This window comes from Trichoderma citrinoviride, assembly GCF_003025115.1.
Source record: "Trichoderma citrinoviride strain TUCIM 6016 unplaced genomic scaffold BBK36scaffold_10, whole genome shotgun sequence".
Lineage (NCBI taxonomy): Eukaryota > Fungi > Ascomycota > Sordariomycetes > Hypocreales > Hypocreaceae > Trichoderma > Trichoderma citrinoviride.
This window is the reverse complement of record NW_020194718.1, coordinates 1,496,095-1,515,796: the sequence shown is the minus strand read 5'-3', so window position 1 is coordinate 1,515,796 and position 19,702 is coordinate 1,496,095. Positions and strand designations below refer to the sequence as shown.

The window sequence follows — 19,702 nt, the reverse complement described above, 5'->3', positions numbered from 1 at the left end:
TGAGAGTGGGCAGAAGTACCTCGACCAGCCCACTCTGCGGAAAAGGGGGAAGCTGCACATTGATCGAGAATTTGTAGGGTAGCCCGCCGAGTCTGAGATGAGGCGGTAGTCAATTTAAGATGTCGTACTTTGGTATCAATATCATGAATTTGCCAACTGTCAACATAGCTGCTCCCGATCTGCACCTCAAAGTTCATGAGGTATGTCTGTAACGATGCGATTCGCGTCGGCAAGCCTCATCTACCCAATAGTTGTCGAACCCGGCGGTGTCTTAGCACATCACAGCGGAATAAAGGTAACTGCTGATACCACAACATGCACATGCGCCAAGGAAACGATAGCATCTTGCCTAGGGACTCGGCTTCAGACATTTCGAGACTGCCACGGCTTCTCTGCTGCGTCTGTCCGCCCATCGTGCGAGACGCGTTGCACCAGTTCTCACCCAAGCCATGACTATACCAGTGAGGAACAAACAGCATTTGACAAAATCTCAGTACTCGTACAGCAGACAACGAACCGCATACTACAACTACCGTACTCGCACACGCGCATCGCCACCAGCTCATTCAGCCACCAATTACGCGTGTTCCGTCTTGTCCGGCTGTGGCTGCGCATCGCTTGGCTGCCATCGATGTGGTGTATCGGATGTGGAACCAGGAACCGATGCCCTTCAATGACGTACCATCTCATCTACTCTATGCATCACATCTCGTTGTTAGTAGTAGTGATTCAATGTGAGATGAAGAAGAAACCCCGAAGGTCTTTGCAATCCAGAGAATACCAGCATCAATACCATGCGCAGCTCTACTGAGATGTATATCGCTGTGGCCTCTCTCCCACCTTATGACACGAAACGGTACCAAAATCGAGTCCAGTCCCAGATTGATCGAGAAGTGCCCGCTTACACATGTACTTTGGCACCATGAAACGACGTGCACTGTGCTCGACGTGTGGCAGCGATCGACACAGCGCCATCCACCACAGCGACCCCCCTCTGAAACCGCTGTCGCACGGCGCCAAGACTCAGCATAGACGCCGTACCGAGTGCCTGCGACTTGCGACGCGCACCGTGTGTCTAGCGCCCGCTGCAGGCTACGCTAGCATCCACTGAACCGTCGAGGCTAGCGGCTGCTACAGCGGTCGTTACCCGCAGCCCGGTCCCTGAATTTGGGCTCCAGCTGGACTGTTGCCCCAGATTCCTTCGGGGCTGGCTTCGCCTCCTCCTGATTGTCGAGCATCGAGTCTGCGACAAGACTTTCAGATACATGTACAAGTACAGCCCGTATCCGTATCGGCCGGATCACTCGACCCCTCTTGTTGCAGCCTTTTTCTTCCGGGCTGTTCTGTCTGTTCTTTGCCTGCTTGCCCAGTTTCACCTCGTGCCTCTTCATGTTCGCTGCATCTGCTGCCGTCGGAGATACTTGACCTTGATTGAACGAGACCTCCAACACAAGCGGCACAACAGCCCACAGCGCTATAACCCACCTCGAAATAGGGGCCGCCCTCCCTCGCTGCAGCGCCTCGAGCAACTGGAACCTCCAACCGCTGCGGGGTTCCAACTCTCGGGTCGATTGGCGGGCTGCCTGCGCTAAAACCCCAAGGAAACACGCCCGTCACATCGCCTGCTGCTGCTGCTGCTTGCTTCCGCTCCATCCATCCACCTCAATTTCGAGACCTGGACCTCCATCTCTTCCGTCCTGTCGGCTGCTTATCTCTCGGCCAGAGGAGCTGCTCGACCGACTGTCATCTGTCACATCCGCTCCTTCACCTTCGTCTCGTTTCTTTCCATCTTCCATCTTCCATCGTTTCTGTCCCTCACTTCCTCTTCTTCCCTCGTTCGCATTCGTATCCCGCTGAGCGGCCGAGTCGGGAACCGTCACCATGTCGTGGAAGCTGACCAAGAGTATGTCTCTCCTTTTCCATTGTCCCCGACCTTCCCTCCGCAGACGAGGACAACTCCATTTCCCTGAACTGGCGACGAGGCTGACTGGCATTGCGCAGAACTCAAAGATACGCATCTCGGCCCGCTGAGCGCGTTTTCCCGGTCGCCGTCGACTTCCACCATCACCGACAAAGATGAAAAGGGGACCAGCCCCGGCGCCACCACGCCGACCAGCGAGAACGCCATAGGTGAGTTTCCCAGTCAGTCGTGCGCTGCGTATGCCTATTCTGACTGCTCCTGTGTCTCTTGCCAGCTGCCTCAGAAGCCCTGTCGCAGGCGCCCGTCGTGAAGAAGCCCGGCATCCTGGTCGTCACCATCCACGAGGGTCAGGGCTTCTCCCTCCCCGAACAGCACCGCAGCGCCTTCGCATCCAGCCACCAGAGCTCTCGCTCGTCGGGCGGCGCCCTGGCAGGCTCTGTGCGCCCAGACTCCCAGCGCGTTGCTGGATCGTATACCAACGGAGCGCGGCCGCACTCGTCGGGCGGCGGCTTCGGCTCGCTCCCTACCAACCATGGCCGCATCTCGGGCAAGTACATGCCCTATGCGCTGATCGACTTCGACAAGGTGCAGGTGTTTGTCAACTCCGTCGAGGGAAGCCCGGAGAACCCACTGTGGGCAGGTGGAAACACCCAATACAAATTTGACGTTTCTAGAGTGACGGAGTTGGTCATCCACCTGTACATGCGAAATCCTGCGGCTCCTCCGGGGTCTGGGCGAAGCCAGGACATCTTCCTGGGCGTGGCCCGGATAAATCCCCGGTTTGAGGAGCGACAGCCTGCGTCGGATGATGCAAAGGCCAGCAAGAAGGATCGCGAAAAGGCAGCCGATGCCCGTCAAAAGGGAGAGGGCCATTCCGGCGTCGAGTGGGTTGACGTCCAGTACGGCACGGGCAGGATCAAGGTTGGTGTTGAGTTTGTGGAGACGCGGGCTGGCAAGCTCAAGATTGAGGACTTTGAGCTGCTCAAGGTCGTCGGCAAGGGCAGTTTCGGCAAGGTGATGCAGGTGCGCAAGAAGGACACCAACCGGATCTACGCGCTCAAGACGATCCGAAAGGCGCACATCATTTCTCGGTCAGAAGTCGCGCACACGCTTGCCGAACGATCTGTGCTGGCGCAGATCAACAATCCCTTTATCGTCCCGCTCAAGTTCAGCTTCCAGTCGCCCGAGAAGCTGTACTTTGTGCTTGCTTTTGTTAATGGAGGCGAGCTCTTCCACCACCTGCAGAAAGAACACCGCTTTGACGTTAACAGGTCAAGGTTCTACACGGCCGAGCTTCTCTGTGCCTTGGAGTGCTTGCATGGTTTTAGTGTCATCTACCGAGATCTGAAGCCGGAGAACATCCTGCTCGACTACCAGGGCCACATTGCGCTGTGCGACTTTGGCCTGTGCAAGCTGGACATGAAGGACGAAGACCGGACGAACACGTTCTGCGGCACACCCGAGTACCTCGCCCCCGAGCTTCTGCTTGGCCAGGGGTATAACAAGACGGTCGACTGGTGGACGCTGGGTGTTTTGCTCTACGAGATGTTGACGGGCCTCCCTCCTTTCTACGACGAGAACACCAACGAGATGTACAGGAAGATTCTGTCAGAGCCGCTGCACTTCTCCGACGTGGTACCTCCTGCTGCCAAGGACCTCTTGACCAAGCTGCTCAACCGGGATCCGAAGAAGCGACTCGGGGCTAATGGCTCAGCCGAGATCAAGGCCCATCCGTTCTTCCACGACATTGACTGGCGCAAGCTCCTGCAGCGGAAGTACGAGCCTACCTTTAAGCCCAGCGTGGTAAGTTTGATTTCGCCGAGTGACTTGAAACATGGCTTTGATAGACTTGCTGACTATTTGGTTCCAGGCGGATGCCATGGACACAGCCAACTTCGACCCCGAGTTCACGTCCGAGGCCCCCCAGGATTCGTATGTGGATGGCCCGATGCTCTCGCAGACGATGCAGGACCAGTTCCAGGGCTTCAGCTACAACCGCCCGATTGCAGGCCTCGGAGATGCCGGCGGAAGCGTTAGAGACCCTTCGTTTGTGGGCAGCCTCCAGGACAACTGAGCGTCAGCAGGCGATATATTCTTTCATTTTTCGGCGGATACCAATTTGAGTTGAGACTAGATCTAGAACCAAGATTTGGAACGAAAACAGGGGCGTGGGGGGGAGTGGGTGATGGGAGAAAAGACAGCCTTTGGACGTGCGCGAGGGGAAGGCAGAGAGGCAGACAGACGCAGGACGCGGTCCAATATTGGCTTGAAGAATTGCTTGATGAACCATACGTCTATGGAGTTTAGCAGGAAATCATGTTTGGAGTTGTCTCCTTTTTTTTTAATTCCTCTTTTTTTTATTTCCTTCTCTCTATGCGACTCATTCTCTTGCAGAGGTAGTCAAGCGCGGATGAAGGCTGAGGAGGCTTGTCCGGCGAGAAGTAAACGACATGGCAAGGCATGAACGAGGACGGATGCGGCGGATCGATGAAGCCGGTTGTCGATATACGTTGCTTAACAGGTAGCTAAAAATGACTCGAGTTGAGACGTTGCACTGCTGAATCGTACACTTGATGTCGTGTTGATTCCTTGCTTCGAGAATGACGTGAAGAGACAGTTGCCAAGTTGTTGATTAATAAGTTACGATCTCGTATGGCCTTGATATCCGGAGAAGAGCAACTGCCGGCTGTTACATCAATGTAGGTACCTTAGTTGTGAGAGTCGACTTCAAGTCTCGAATCAGCTCACAGTAACGCAGCACGCCGGCAACATCCGACCACATCGGACCAGATTACGGATGCATGACCAAGTACCTTATATACTCCATCATGCAGTCAATGGACCTCGAAGAGTCAGGTGCTCTACGGAATGAGCTATCAAGATGCTGCCGGCCCAGAGAAATGTTCTGCATCTGCTTAGCTAAGCGCTTCGCAGCCTGTGTCACTGCTTTGGTAAGCGGCCACGCAGCGCGGCAACTGGCCAGCCAAGTTCCAGCGGTTCGCCGGTGAGGTCATCAATGCCCCCCTCCAAGGAGGGGCTCTCCATAGAAAATGGATGTCTCTAGCATCAGGCCAGACCAATTGACCCGTAGCTCCAGCTTCGACTCGATCCAATTTACCGGAGAGCTACAGCTTTTGCTGCTGCCTTAATTTTCCATCTTCTTCTCTCTCCGTCACTCGTCGTGAGGCATTTCGATCTATCTTCACAGCTTCTCTCGCTTCCTCCTCCTCCCACTGTGTCCAATCTCTCCCTAAGGTAATCATCATACGTCCTCGGTAAGCTCTTCTGTCTTTCTTCTTCTTCTCCTCCTCGTCCCCCATACCTCACCCCGCATCACATCATCACCAGAGGGAGCCGGAACAGCTTCTCTCCTGCTTCTACGCCACCCCCACCATCAAACCCATCCATCAATCAGCCATGCATCAGCAGCAGCAACAGCTTCCGCGTTGCCCGGATTCTATGCATTGCCTCTGCCGGACCGGGGCCGTATAGTCTAACTACTTACGACTCCATCTCCATTCCTCGAGCCATGCTCCAGTAGCCTGTGGGCTTTTATATGTTGCTAATCCCCCTCCCCTCATCAGCCGTTCCTGTTCCTGAACTCTCCTCCTCATGATACCCTCGCCCGTCTGATTGAATCAAGTCCTTCTATTACCTTGCCAGAAGCAGACCTCTACTCCACGTGGTGGCTGATTGTTGCTTCGACTTGTCTTGATTCGCTGCCACAAACTCCAAATAGGGGAATAGACTATTAACCTCTTGCTCGAATCCTAGCAGATCCCCTAGCAATAACAATCATCTCACAATGGCCCCGGCAAACACCCTCCCCGCCTGGTCGGAGCTCCAGGCTCACCGCGACGACATCGCCAAGAACTTTGTCCTCAAGGAAGCCTTCGCCTCCGACGCCGACCGCTTCAACAAGTTCTCCCGCACCTTCAAGTCTGACGTCTCGGCCGACATCCTCTTCGACTTCAGCAAGAACTTCCTCACCAACGAGACGCTCGACCTGCTCGTCAAGCTCGCCGAAGAGGCCGGCGTCGAGCGCAAGCGCGATGCCATGTTCCGCGGCGACAAGATCAACTTCACCGAGAAGCGAGCCGTCTACCACACTGCCCTGCGAAACGTCGGCGGCTGGGAGATGAAGGTTGAGGGACAGGACGTCATGAGCGGCCCCAACGGCGTCAACAGCGTTCTGCAGCACATGAAGGAGTTCTCCGAGCAGGTCCGCAGCGGCGAGTGGGTTGGCTACACCGGCAAGAAGCTGACCAACATTGTCAACGTCGGCATTGGCGGCTCTGATCTGTGAGTTTCTGAGCTCGGCGAGAACTTTATTTGCGGAAAAGTGTTGCTAACCGGCCTCTTTCTTCTCCTTCACAGCGGTCCCGTCATGGTGACCGAGGCCCTTAAGCACTACGGTGCCCCCGACATGACGCTGCACTTCGTGTCCAACATTGACGGCACTCACATGGCCGAGGCTCTCAAGGCCTCCGACCCGGAGACTACCCTCTTCCTCATCGCCTCCAAGACCTTCACCACCGCCGAGACCATCACCAACGCCAACACTGCCAAGTCATGGTTCATCGAGAAGACGGGCGGCAAGGGAGATGTGGCCAAGCACTTTGTTGCCCTGTCCACCAACGAGGAGGAGGTTACCAAGTTCGGCATTGACAAGGCCAACATGTTTGGCTTCGAGAGCTGGGTCGGCGGCCGCTACTCCGTCTGGAGTGCCATCGGTCTGAGCGTCGCCCTCTACGTTGGCTACGACAACTTCCACAAGTTCCTGGCCGGTGCCCACGCCATGGACAAGCACTTCCGCGAGACGCCCCTGAGGGAGAACATTCCCGTTATTGGAGGTCTGCTCGGTGTTTGGTACTCTGACTTTTTCCAGGCCCAGACTCGCCTGGTCGCTCCGTAAGTTGACTTTAACCCCTGATCTCGATGGCATGTATACTGAACGAGAGCTGTTAGTTTCGACCAGTACCTCCACCGGTTCGCCGCCTACCTCCAGCAGCTGTCCATGGAGTCCAACGGCAAGGCCATCACCTCTGACGGTTCCTCCGCCAAGTACACCACCGGTACGTGTTTCATGTCCCTTAAGACATTCACACTTTTTCACAGCAAGGCTAACCATTGCACTCACCAGGCTCCATCCTCTTCGGCGAGCCCTGCACCAACGCCCAGCACTCCTTCTTCCAGCTCGTCCACCAGGGCACCAAGCTGATCCCTGCCGACTTCATCCTGGCTGCCAAGTCGCACAACCCCATTCACGACAACCTGCACCAGAAGATGCTCGCCTCCAACTACTTCGCTCAGGCCGAAGCCCTCATGGTCGGCAAGACGGACGACCAGCTGCGCGCCGAGGGCACCCCCGAGGAGCTCATCCCCCACAAGCGCTTCCTGGGCAACCGCCCTACCACGTCCATCCTCGTCGGCGACGTCATCGGCCCTGCCGAGCTGGGCGCCCTCATTGCCTACTACGAGCACCTGACCTTTACCGAGGGCGCCGTCTGGGACATCAACAGCTTCGACCAGTGGGGCGTCGAGCTGGGCAAGGTCCTTGCCAAGAAGATCCTCAAGGAGCTCGACGAGCCCGGCAACGGCGAGGGCCACGATGCTTCCACTGGCGGCCTCATTGGAGCCTTCAAGTCGTTTGCCAAGATTTAAAGGCAGCTGACGGGCAGGCAGGAAGAGAAAAGAGATGGAACAAAAAAGGTGGATTGAGGATTGGCAAGCGATGAGTCTCTCATGCGAAACCTGTAAATAATGAAAAGGCAAAAATAAATGAATATCAATATCAATATCAATATCAAAGAAATGGCGTGAAAACTGGTATCAGGAAATGAGTCTTTTTCACAAGCTTTGGCTACTTTCGTAGTGTGCGAACGGGTCGTATGTGAACAAATCATATGTGAAGAGATGGTAGGATGTGAAAAAGGAGTATGAGTCACTTATGGGAATGTGATTTGGTCTGATGCACAGCACCGGGTAGGTATGCGTGTCTTCTCTTGAAGTCGTCACATTGATCACCATGACAGTGGTCAGAAGCAGCGTGATATTGTCTTCCTCGTGCCCGAAGTTTGTGATGTGTTCCCTCAAAAGATTGTAGTATCGCTTGTCTACAAACACACCCACATGTCAGTAGCACTACCAAAGTAGGTATGTATCCATACATCCGCGTCCAAAAGGTATATAGCTCAGCTTCGAGTGAGATTCTCAGCGCCAGATGATGTACAGAATATGCCTCTCCACACCTGGGCGAACGGACGGAATAGTACATACAATTAACGGAGGCTGCACTAGCATGTGGTTCTCTCCTTTAGCCCTACCACGTTCTCATCGTTCTCCACAGAATCCCATTTTCCCTCAGGTTGTTTTCCGGGGCGCAGGACGCACATGCACTCATGGGGAAGGTCATATGGGGGAGGGGAGACGGGGAGATGGAGAAGAAGGGGATGCAATCGCCAACACGCGGAGGGTGGTATTTGCGGTGATGAGTGGTTATTACTAGTACTACTGTATCGAAAGCTGTAACTTGACAGGCCGGGAATAACACAGCTTGCACAGATGGATAGATGGATGGATGGGCTGAGAATGGGAATGGGAATGCCATTTCATCAATCTGGCCCTTTTGCGGAAGTGCAGAGGTGGAAGTCCGTAAAGGAGGGCGTCTGGCAAAGGAGCTGGTTGGCTGCCAATGTTCCCATGCTTCCTATTCGAGCCGCCGACGAGGCTCGGTATGGAGCGCCGAGGGGCAGAATGCGCGGGACAAGGCTTCGGATAGCCGGGCTGAGGGAGGCTAATATCGCTGGCTGAAACGGCTGTGACAAGTTCTTCGCCTGTCGAGAAAAGTGGCCTGCTTGACAATCGTGACGTGCCAGAGATCGATCGTGAAGACATTTGTCAGAGATCAGACGGCGTCGTTGCTAGCCCGTATCGATTGTCAGCCTGTCATAGGCTTTGTTGATCAGCTCGCCCTGCCTCAGATCGGCACTCCGCGAGCGTTGACGAAAGACTCTCGGCCAGCATGACCTCCTCGACTCGTGAAGGAGAAAGAGGCAGCTAAAGCACACATGCAGCCGTAAGTATCAGCGTGGCAGCGACGACTAAAAGAGTGGCAAATAGGCGGACGTAGATTTGGGGACCCAACACACGGTCGATAATAACCGGGCGCTGATATCGTGGGATTCTCTGGCGGATGACAGTTTCGCCGTTATCTCGCGCAATCCTGGAGGGAGGAGCTATTGACACATCATATCAGCTGCTGTGGGCGCGCAATGCAATGCACGAGGCGACGAATATGGCTCAGCGATAGGGGTGCATGTGTTATGCTCCTTGAGCTTAGTAGAGGCGGGCTGACAGAAGTGAAAGTGAGTGTATCGTGACATGACATGGCAAGCATGGCCTCTACAGTATCTTTTAGCCATTGACTTTGGGTCATCAATGTCATTCGGGGAATCCGAGTCATGGCCGGTTCTCAGCCTGTTGCCGTCTGCTGAACCGCCACCGTCCACGACGGTCCAAGCAAACGAACGGCCTCCCCTGCATCACGGCGTTTGCCTGGATAGGCACGAAACCGGGCCACGATAACAGCCAGCGCCTTCTGCGCCCTTTTTTGCCTCTTCCCCCCTGGAGCCCCTGGCCCTCATGCCGCCAAGAGGAAGCGAAACGGTAGTTCTCCATAATCGCGCACGGAGGCGGACGGTGGTTGGCCGGTTTGTTACGGGCGGTGCGGTGGATCTGCCCCTTCGGAGCCGGCGGAGGCGCTGCTTTGGGGAGTTCGGGAGAATAGCCGTGCGGTGATGAAAAGTCCCAAGCAGCCGCAGGGTAACGCTGGCGAGCATGCAAGTACCTGCTAACGCGATGCAGAGTTGCTGGCATGCCATTGGGTCCGCCGTCCCGGGGACTCACGAACGCGGCCGGAGGAAGCTGAGGTGCATGAGCACGAACCGCGTTGATTCGACTCGAGGCTTCGTCCAGGAGCCGTGGCGTATTGCGGTGAGCTCGTCAGGGGCGCTCTGCAACGTGGCTGCTTCTCTATCGAGATACGACGCATCAAGGGAGTCGCAGCAGACAAATCTCACCAGTCGCCCTATCTTGCGATGGACGGTATCAGCTATGTACCAAGGCTGGGCAAAAGACGACGCCGAGAAGAGACATCGTGAAGTTTACCAAGCCATCCCTGGTTACCTACACTGCTATCTGCTGGTATCAGCGGAAAAAGCGCGCAAAATCTCGTTCATGTGTCGGCCCGTCTTCTGGCTGAGACTTGGCGCCTTGGTCCGACAAACCGCCTGTGGCTGTGAGTGGTTGAAATGGCGGGTAATCCATGTTGGAACGGCTTCAATACGCCGTCGTAAATAGGGCGTCTAGTTCTCCTGGTGCTTCCGTGGATGTTGTCTGTACTGTATGAAGTAGATTGACATGAACCCGAAGCTAACATGGTTCGCACATTCAGACAGCTTGGTCCGCTTGAGCAGATACATAGCACAGCCGAGGCTTCATGGACAAAGCCTTTTGTCGATGGCCATCCAGCCGGCTCGAAGTCGATATCAAAGTGCACCGTTCTGCCACGTTTGCAATGTGTCTTGATGCGAATGGGCACCTGCACGTCTCATAACTTGTTTTCTCGTGACGAGTAATTCTTGACGAATAAAGCTCGTCTCCTGGGGTGAGACACGCCGTGACGAGACGAAACGAGGGAAATCTTGTTGGACTTGAGGTGCAACTCGACGTCAACTTACATGAAAGGACGGCTTGGAAGCAAGGGCTGCGCATGCACATCAAGGTGGCTATTGCGAACGAACATCAACGTGTGCTCCGGCAACACGAAGAAAGAAGCAGAGATCGACATCAACATGCTTTCCCCGCCGTCATGTATTGGTGCGAGAGGAGTCGGAGCGGAGACAACCATGAGGGGGATCCCATGGGGAAGACGGCTTGAATATGCGGATGAGTCCCGAGTCGTACGAGAATATGGCTTCGGATGGATGTTTGCTGCAGTGCCGACGCAACCCTCCCCGTCCATTCTTCTCTTCGGTGCAAAGATGCACGACATGTCGACGCAAGAGAGGGGTACTGTAGTAGATGAAGACTGCAAGCGTTTACGGTGATAAGCCTGATTCTGGCCAAGCCGGAGAGAACTGCCGTTGGTGTTGATGGCTTCGTCTGGAGAAAAGTCTATTCCAACCAGAGAGCCTGTTTCTGCTGGATGACAGAAACTCTCATCTCACACAGCTCATCGTGAAACATCGTCTCTGAGCCGGAGCCGTGATGGTTGGTGGAGCAGCCTCACGAGGTTCGAGGTGGAGGCATCCCCAAGATACGTCATTGTGCTTCGGACCCCTGTGACCGACGATCGTAGATACAACAAGACGCATCCCCGATGCTCATGGCCTTTCTTTGCTTTCCGAATCTGCGTGCAAAGGGGGTAACGGCGTGGTCAGGGGGGTTTGTTAGGATGCAGAAGGGAGAAGTTGACGGGGAAAGGCTAGGCCAAGGGCCGGGATGCTGGACTAAGAGGGTGTCGAGCATGGAAAAGCTCGGAGACACATGTCAAATAGCATTTGCTGAGATGTGGCGTCCGGACAAGCTCGACTCGGGGTCGCTTTGCTGCTCCATCGTCGACCGTTTCTCACTCTTTCCCAGTCTGTGTATAATAAACGCAAGGAATTGAACAACAAAAACAGGACTTGGAAATCTGTCGTTCGTGGCCGCGAGGGCAACACGAGGCTGACACGGCAGGCTGCAGGATATCATCTGGGAGCGGGAATAAGCTGAGCGTGCCGAGGGCTGAGGGGTTGAGGGCCGAACCCTTTGGGCTGACGCAGGGTTCAACTGAAATCCCGTAGCGGCCGCACCGCATCGCATCGCATCGTATCGTCAAGTCTCGGCGCATGGCAATGGTGCGTGTTCCGTGGTGTATCGCGTTGCATCGTGAGAGCAAAACCGGCCAAGCGCCCGTGATGTCACAGGCGTCGTCCAGTCCAGCACTAACCCGCTGCCCACAGCGGGGGCTCCTTCGGCGACCTTGGCTCCCCGTAAGGTGAACTGGAGCCCCCCAGCCCGCCACCAGCAACCACTGAAGAACCAGGGCGGCGCTCAAGAGGCCTCAGTGGCAGCCGTGGTGCCCGTTGTCGTGAGCCGGATGACGTTAGTCTGGCGGTGGGCCATGAGAAACGACGCAAACCTGCATGGAATTCTTGGTTTCTGTTTGGCGTGCCACCGGGTCTGTTTTAGAGCGATGGGGCGCCCCCTAATGTCGAAAAGCAAGACGCTGCTGCTGACAGCAAGGCGAGGCGAGGCAGGATGAGGCAAGGCAAGGAAAGGCAAGGCGAGACAAAGTCAGGGCAAGCCAGGGCGGGCAAATGGTCTGACGGCATTCCTGGGAAGACGGGCTGGCGGGAAGCCAGTCATGATAATGCCACTGAAGGTTGCTAAAGTGGCACAGCGCGGCCATCTTCTTGTTGTTTGCAATCATGCTGAGATGGTATGACGCAAAGAGAGACAGGAGAAGAAGACATGAACAAGGCTGGAGACACGATAGTCAGGCACCAGATGGCAAGATGAGACGAGAAAGATCCATGGCTGAGGCGAAGAATGAGGCAAAGAATGATGGGCTGCAGTGAATGGGAGGCACCAAGTACACACATGGCCACGATAACGGCAACGAGCAACGACACGGCAGGCACGACGCACGAACCAGCATCGTCCGTAAATGCAGGTGCGTTCCTGCCTCCAGACGGCGGTACCAGATAAGAGACGCTGCAGCACACACAACGAAAGGTCACTCGGCCCGCTTTTTGCTCTGCGCCACGGCCTCTAGCAAGCCACGCGCCGTGATTGGCCAGCGGCGAGCCTCATGCCACTGGCCAGCTGTACCGGTACCTGATGCTGCTCACCTCATGCCTTGATGCGTTGTTGGACTGATGGGATGGTCTCAACCGTACGACGTAGCACGAGGCCGCGGCCATTCTGCCAATGACACGGCACTCAATGCAACAATGGCATCCGATGGCCGCTGCGTTGGTGTATCATGTATAGAACAACTGAAAGTACTCCCAGTTGTACCTGTACCTGCGCTCTTGACTGGACCCCCCCTGTGGATCTGGCGGTACGGGCTGCATGTATCCCCTAGACCCCACACCCCCCTGCTGTGACGATGGTCGATCAGCTTCAAAGTCCCTCCATCTTCTTCGCCTGTTGGACCCGAATGAGGCGCCCATCGTCATCGTGGACCCCCTACCTTACCTCTGGCCTGTACATACTGTACTGACTGACTGTCCTACCACCTAGAGTAGCCTTTCTGTGGCTCTTCTCCTTCTCGTGGGCTCGCTCTGTCGACTCATTCTCGGATTGTTATAAAGCAGGCTGGATTCCCGCTCTTCCTACTCGGATCTTAGTTCCTCTCCATTCTCATCAACCAACTTTCACCACCAAAAACCCTCCTCTTCCTACTACTACCACTTCACTATCTCTTCCTTCTCATACCTCTTCCCGAACTTCTTTCTACCTACTTCATCCACAGCAATCATGGCCAAGATGGGCAAGAAGGCAGTTCACTTTGGCGCCGGCAACATCGGTATGTCATCTCTCATATAAACGCCGTCCATTTTCCCCTCTGATCTATCATCCAATGCTAACAACCCTCCTCCAGGCCGTGGCTTTGTTGCTTGCTTCCTCCACAACTCGGGCTACGAAGTCGTCTTTGCCGACGTCAACGGAGACCTGATTGACACCATCAACGCTACCCCCTCCTACAAAGTCATCGAGGTCGGCTCAGAGGGCACCTCAGAAAACGTCATCACCAACTACCGGGCCATCAACTCGCGGACTCACGAGGAGGACCTCGTTGAGGAGATCCGCACCGCCGACGTCGTTACCTGCTCCGTCGGCCCCAACATCCTCAAGTTCATCGCTCCCGTCATCGCCAAGGGCATCGATCGCCGCTCCGACGAGGAGACGCCCCTGCACGTCATTGCCTGCGAGAACGCCATTGGCGCCACCGACACCCTAGCCAGCTTCATCAAGGACGCCAAGAACACGGATCCTGCCCGTCTCGAGACGCACCACCTGCGCGCCCGCTACGCCAACTCGGCTATCGACCGGATCGTGCCTGCGCAGGACCCCAATGCCGGGCTCGACGTGAAGCTGGAGAAGTTCTTTGAGTGGGTTGTCGACAAAACCCCCTTTGAGGACGTTGGCATCCCGCCGATCGAGGGCATCCAGTGGGTCGACAACCTGGAGCCCTTCATCGAGCGCAAGCTGTACACGGTCAACACCGGCCACGCCACGGCTGCCTACCACGGCTACTACCGCAGAAAGCGCACCGTCTACGACGCCCTCCAGGACAAGGAGATCATGGCTGAGGTCCGCGGCGCCCTGACCGAGACCAAGAACCTGCTCGTCGCCAAGCACGGCATCGACGAGGAGGCCCAGCTCGCCTACATGAACAAGATCATCAAGCGCATCGGCAACCCCCACTTGGAAGACGCCGTTGAGCGTGTCGGCCGCGCTCCCCTGAGGAAGCTGTCGCGCAAGGAGCGTTTCATCGGCCCTGCCGCCGAGGCCGCGGAGAACGACATGCCCGTCAAGTTCCTCCTCGACGCCATCGAGATGACGTTCCGCTTCCAGGACGTCGAGGGCGACGACGAGTCCAAGGAGCTCTCGACCATCATGTCGGAGAACACCCCCGAGGAGGTCGTCAACAAGGTCTGCGGCGTCCAGCCGACGGAGAAGATCTACCCTCGCCTGGTCGAGGTTGTCAAGCGTGTCCAGGCCGACAGCCAAGAGGAGTAACTTGTGATAACATTTGTTCTTTCGTTGCTAGCTCGGCATCACTCACGGCGCTGAGTTGCGTGCCGGATTATTTACTCTGGCTTTGGGCTTTTTCTTCTCTTCTACTTCTTCTATTACTTCTTTTTTCTTCTTCAACTTGTGTTATGAATGCACGAATGAATGGCAAGGCGCTGGGTTCCGGATTATTAGAGCATCGTCTATTTTACTTTTTCCTTTTGTACTGCGCAAGAGCATTCTTAACGGGAAAAGGATGCTCGGGATATCTTCATGGGAAGCTTCAGTCTATAGATTGATTGAATCGATAGCAGAACGAATCAAGATACCACAGCAATAAAAGCAGACTTGATCGGTTCTTTCCTAAACCATTCCGAACTCAAATGTCCCTAATGTGTTGTAGCTCAAATCGCCGGTAATGCCAATGTGAGGTCACAATGATCTCAAGCTTACCCTTCACAGCCAGCAAACTGCAATGCAGCCACATCCGTCTAAAACGGTTCGCTAGGAAGATTTTCTCCAACCCATCAACCCATCTCACGATCCGGCTCGGCAGCTAAACAGCTCGCCCGGGTTCTGACAGACGACACATGGAGGTCGTCACACATCCGCTAATAAAGCATGCCATACCTTTTTACCAGCACACCACCCACACCCGCCAGTCATGCCGCCCGTCCCACCACCCTCCTTCCTACCAGGAATCGCAAGTACGCCTATGGATGGATGGATGGATGGTTGGTTGGTTGGATGGATGTATCCCTGAGGATTGCCGGAATAGGAAGGGCACGATGCGTGGACGGCTGATTGGTCCCTGAGCTGCGCATCTCGAATGTCTAGTGCCCTTTTGCTGATGGGAAGGCTTCCGTACTGACATGTTGTCTCAAGGCATGTCACAGCGGAGACGGCCAAGTAAGACAAGGCTGAGCCTAACCGCCTGCATTCTATCCTCTCCGCATTGCGAGATCCCGGACTACGCCGACCACGAGCATGTTGTGAGACAAACTGAGCCGAAGTGGCGATGCTACCAAAGTTGATACAGCGCACATCTGCATGCCACTTCAATATTACTTCGAAACCCCCTAGTTAATGTAAGTCTGCAGTAAGGTACCTGTACTGCTACCGCGCAAGCCCCTTGCTTCTGCTTCAATCTCAACGCCCGGCAATTCCTCCCAAAGTTGACTGAAGAGATAAAAGACTGAGTCATGTTCTTTTATGCCGACTTGTTCTGGATCTAATCGAATGGCTTAGTGGGAGCATGAGGATGTCTTATCAGTTGATGGGTGTCTTACAATGCATCTCGCTTAAGGCGGTGAACACACTTGACTTATTCTTCAGATATTGAAGTCGATACAGATTGTGTAATGCGAGCACGCACTCACTCGAGAGAAAGACGCTGTCAAAGCTCGACGTGGCATGCAGTGGCTTGAACAAGAGAATTCTACGGAACGGCATCAACGTACAAGTCAAAGTGTCCGCAGAAGGAACATGCAAGGGACAGCAGCCTCTTGCTAGTCATACCACGAACTCGAGTCTAGATTTGGCAATTCGTTCGTTCTCAGATGCAGGGGAATGTCTACGAATGTCTGCGCTCGGTTCTGAATGGCCCTACGAAGAAACTGCATCGCACCGCAACATCATGTGGTGGCTCTACGTGACCAGACGAAATGCCACGAGTTGCTCCAATGGGGCAAATGTCTAAGACCGTCTCTGAGGGCTTGATGGGGTCGGGATGCATCTTCCGGTATGTGTTAGGAACGAGAGTTGTTTCAGAGGGAAACAAACCACCACACCCCCTCTGGCTACATTACCCTATATCGTCGCCTCGTGATTTGATTTGAGGCGTCGAGGAATGTTAACTGTGGCAAGGCCGGCTGAGAGACTTCCGGATCGCTCGAGTAAGCCCCCTTTTACCTGCCGTGATGAGCTGCATAAGAGCAAGTTGGCAGCGTCAGTTCCGTAGGGATGTCCTGCATGTATGCAGCAGCAGCATCAGCAGCAGCATCATCTCCTATACGAGCAGCCTCGCATTCTCTCTTGTCCCGGCCAAAATCTGCATACTCGTACGAGGACTGTTGGCGCTGCAGCTTGCCCCCTTGCAGAGTATCTAGCCACTGCTTGTATGTAGTAATACTGCTGGTCGTACTTGTACAACCATGCTACTGGAAATATTACTCCTCTCCGGCCTTTACGGCCGTGTGCCGTTCGCCGCAGCTTCCATCACGGTCCCTGTCGATTCGGACGTCGACCCACTCCCGCTGTCAACCGCCGGCATAGTGACATCGGCGTCGGAGCTGCTCCGGCAGAGCTGCCCGGAGGAGTTCCCCCCACGCACGCCGTACTCGCCAGAGCTTCTCATGTCGTCCTTTTCCGACTTCGGCTCTGACGATGAGGATGCCTTCGTCAACGGCACGATCTATGAGTCGTCGGACAGTCTCGTGAGAGGCGCGATCGAAGCATGGGGCCAGCACCAGAGCCTGATCCTGCGGCCTGATGAGGTATGGTTCGAGATCCTGGCCCAGCTCAATTTCTACATGACTGCGCATGCCGAAGATGTACGACATCTGTTTGTCGACCACGAGGGCAAAGAGGAGATCCAGGTGTGGCGACTCTCGTGGCGTGACGTGATCGCGGCATTTGGCGGCGAGATCCAGAAGAGGGTCAAGACCGAATGGCTGCTCGACTGGATCATGCCAGGCTTCACAACGAGCGACGTCAACGATGGCCTCACGGCTACCGTGCTGATGATGGGCCTCATGCAACACTACTTTGAGTTCAGCGGCGGCATCATCTGCGGCCTTCCTGAGGTGACGCTGCTCGGCGAAAGGGACGACTGGGTGAAGCTGCTCGAGAAGCTGGACAGACTGGCGGAGTGGGGAGAGGAGCCGGCAGACTATGCCGAGCGGCTACGCCCGATCCTCACGCGCTTCGTCGGCACATGGGACGAGCCAGACAGCGACGAGACCAAGGACTTCTGGAAGAACATTGTGCGATCGCAGCGGCTGGTATCCTGTGGCGCAGGACCCGCCGACTACAGCATCTCCGGGTGGATCACCGGGTTCCTGCACTGGACGGTCGAGGGCAATCTGAGGGTCTCACGCGAGGCTGAACAGGAGTTTGTGCCGTCGGACCGCGACCTGGTGCTGGACGGCGTTCCGTACTTTTCAACTTCGCTCGACGACGTGCCCGTGGGCTACGCGAAGGCGCCGCTCAAGATGCTAGACTACCCCCGTCAGGGGAGCGACTCCATGGCGTATCTGCTGGCGGGCAACGTCGGGGTAAGGAGACTGGCGGTGGCCTCAAGCGACACGCCGGGGCTCGAGCAGTGGAAAGTGACGGCGCAGCCGATGAGCGCCTGGTTCCTGTTCGGACCGGTGAATGCGAGCGTCGAGACAGGGCCATGGTACGGCAACGGGGGGGAGCTGGCGAGGGCGGCGGCGGGGCTGGGAATGTGCGAGGCGAGTACGGGCACGGGCGGTGATGGCTGGGGAGATGACGGGCTGATTGGCGATGATGGCGAAGCTGATGGCGATGTGTGGGATGGTGCGCCGGTGTTTAATGGCGGCGATGATGATGATGGTGTGTTTGGCGATGATGATCTGATACCTTGGGGAGGAGGAAGAAGATGAAGAGCGAACAGCCTGAGGCATGCACCTCGAAAGTAGTCGCTACTTTGGATGCTGGTGGCCGAGGCTGAAATCTGACACCGCCTGCACGTATCCGATACTTTATGAGCAGAACATTGAGTGAATGAACGACTGGAATGCATCCCTCATGCTGCAGCACCTAGTATTCCATACCTAAGGTACGGTATAATAATCAGACAGAATTATCATCAAAGCCATCGCAATTGATCTGAGTCCATTGGATTGGTCTCTGTGCCGTAAATCGTCTTCAGTGATTGCATCTGCCAATAAACCTTGAACGCAGAGGTCTTCTTCAGTTCGTTTGTCTCATGCTCCTCCATGCCATTCCTGCTCCCCATTGCCACAAACACCAGACAACATGAGCTCTCCCTTCACAAGCCACCTGCAGTGAATGCCTCCTGCAACGCAACGTTCATACTGCCGCCTCCTCTTTGTGCCATTGGTCAATCCTCGTCCATGCCGGCAGCAATGCAGCAGCAACTGCTGTAGAATAATGTGAGGTGAAGTGTTCATAAACACACTGGCCAGCCATGCTGCGAAATGCGGGACACCTCACTGCCCTTATACTCGCAGGGCGCCCTGTCCCCGGAGCTAGTGGCCTGTGCAGCGCTCACCGACACCTGGGAGGCGCTGGTTGGCCCGCCGAGAGCCACTGAGGGCCCCCGCGAGCCCACTGTGTCTGCTGGCAGAGCCCACTGAGCCCACTGGGGGTCCCTTGCCGAGGCGCTGGCCGGCCAATCCCCCTCTGCCGCACGGCTACAACAAGCAGCCGCACGAGCTCTCCACAAACTGCAACTTCAACCTTCTTCTGCAGCCACTCACGTCTGTTCCCGTCGTCTGCGATACCTGATCTGATCTTTGGGAATCCAATTGCGAGCCCGACGATGATGCTGCCGTGACGGCCAATTGCTCGACTGTCTCCCTCGGCCTGTCGCTCTCACACTGATCTCACCAGAGCTTCCGACTCCGACTCAATCCACCTTTCTCTGTCTCCGTCTCTGTGTCTCTTCTCTCCGGGTCTCATATACTGTCTCTCCCCTGTGATTCCCCAGATCACATCACCAACAAGGCGAAGCGCAGGCAGAGACAAACGCAAAACATCTCTCGCTTGCATCGTCCGTCTGCATCGTCATCTTCTGATCCAGCGCGGCAGCAAACGAGGGTGCCCGATATGGCGACTGTCGTCCAGCAGACCCAGGTCCATACTCGGACGCGTACCTCTCGCGTGCCCTCATCCAACCGGCCTCTTCGAGCCGCCGCCGCCGTAGCTGTTGCTGCTGCCGCCTTCGCCAGACCTGTGCGCAGCCTTGCGAGGCCCAAGCCTGAAACTCTCGAGATCCCGTCCGGT

General features: G+C 55.7%; 5 protein-coding genes across 5 annotated transcripts; all 5 read left to right on the top strand.

Moving 5' to 3' along the window:
• Positions 1 to 1,867: 1,867 nt before the first annotated feature.
• BBK36DRAFT_1177840 (Pkinase-domain-containing protein) lies at positions 1,868 to 3,995 on the top strand (the record flags this gene model as incomplete). Its single annotated transcript, XM_024896096.1, has 4 exons — positions 1,868 to 1,903; positions 2,002 to 2,130; positions 2,196 to 3,724; positions 3,792 to 3,995. Exons 1-4 carry the CDS (start codon positions 1,882 to 1,884, stop codon positions 3,993 to 3,995), a joined length of 1,884 nt encoding a protein of 627 aa, XP_024748233.1. The 5' UTR covers positions 1,868 to 1,881.
• Positions 3,996 to 5,726: 1,731 nt separating this feature from the next.
• On the top strand, positions 5,727 to 7,585 carry BBK36DRAFT_1142838 (glucose-6-phosphate isomerase; the record flags this gene model as incomplete). The annotated part of the gene is made up of 4 exons (XM_024893549.1): positions 5,727 to 6,223; positions 6,299 to 6,832; positions 6,890 to 6,996; positions 7,065 to 7,585. 4 exons carry the CDS (start codon positions 5,727 to 5,729, stop codon positions 7,583 to 7,585), a joined length of 1,659 nt encoding a protein of 552 aa, XP_024748232.1.
• A 1,974-nt stretch (positions 7,586 to 9,559) lies between these two features.
• Positions 9,560 to 10,560, top strand: BBK36DRAFT_141680 (hypothetical protein; the record flags this gene model as incomplete). The annotated part of the gene is made up of 2 exons (XM_024897486.1): positions 9,560 to 10,220; positions 10,355 to 10,560. Exons 1-2 carry the CDS (start codon positions 9,761 to 9,763, stop codon positions 10,558 to 10,560), a joined length of 666 nt encoding a protein of 221 aa, XP_024748231.1. The 5' UTR covers positions 9,560 to 9,760.
• Positions 10,561 to 13,450: 2,890 nt separating this feature from the next.
• On the top strand, positions 13,451 to 14,716 carry BBK36DRAFT_1142837 (hypothetical protein; the record flags this gene model as incomplete). Its single annotated transcript, XM_024893548.1, has 2 exons — positions 13,451 to 13,499; positions 13,575 to 14,716. 2 exons carry the CDS (start codon positions 13,451 to 13,453, stop codon positions 14,714 to 14,716), a joined length of 1,191 nt encoding a protein of 396 aa, XP_024748230.1.
• A 2,147-nt stretch (positions 14,717 to 16,863) lies between these two features.
• BBK36DRAFT_1177830 (hypothetical protein) lies at positions 16,864 to 18,404 on the top strand (the record flags this gene model as incomplete). Its single annotated transcript, XM_024896095.1, has 2 exons — positions 16,864 to 18,110; positions 18,323 to 18,404. 2 exons carry the CDS (start codon positions 16,864 to 16,866, stop codon positions 18,402 to 18,404), a joined length of 1,329 nt encoding a protein of 442 aa, XP_024748229.1.
• Between the last annotated feature and the right edge of the window lie 1,298 nt (positions 18,405 to 19,702).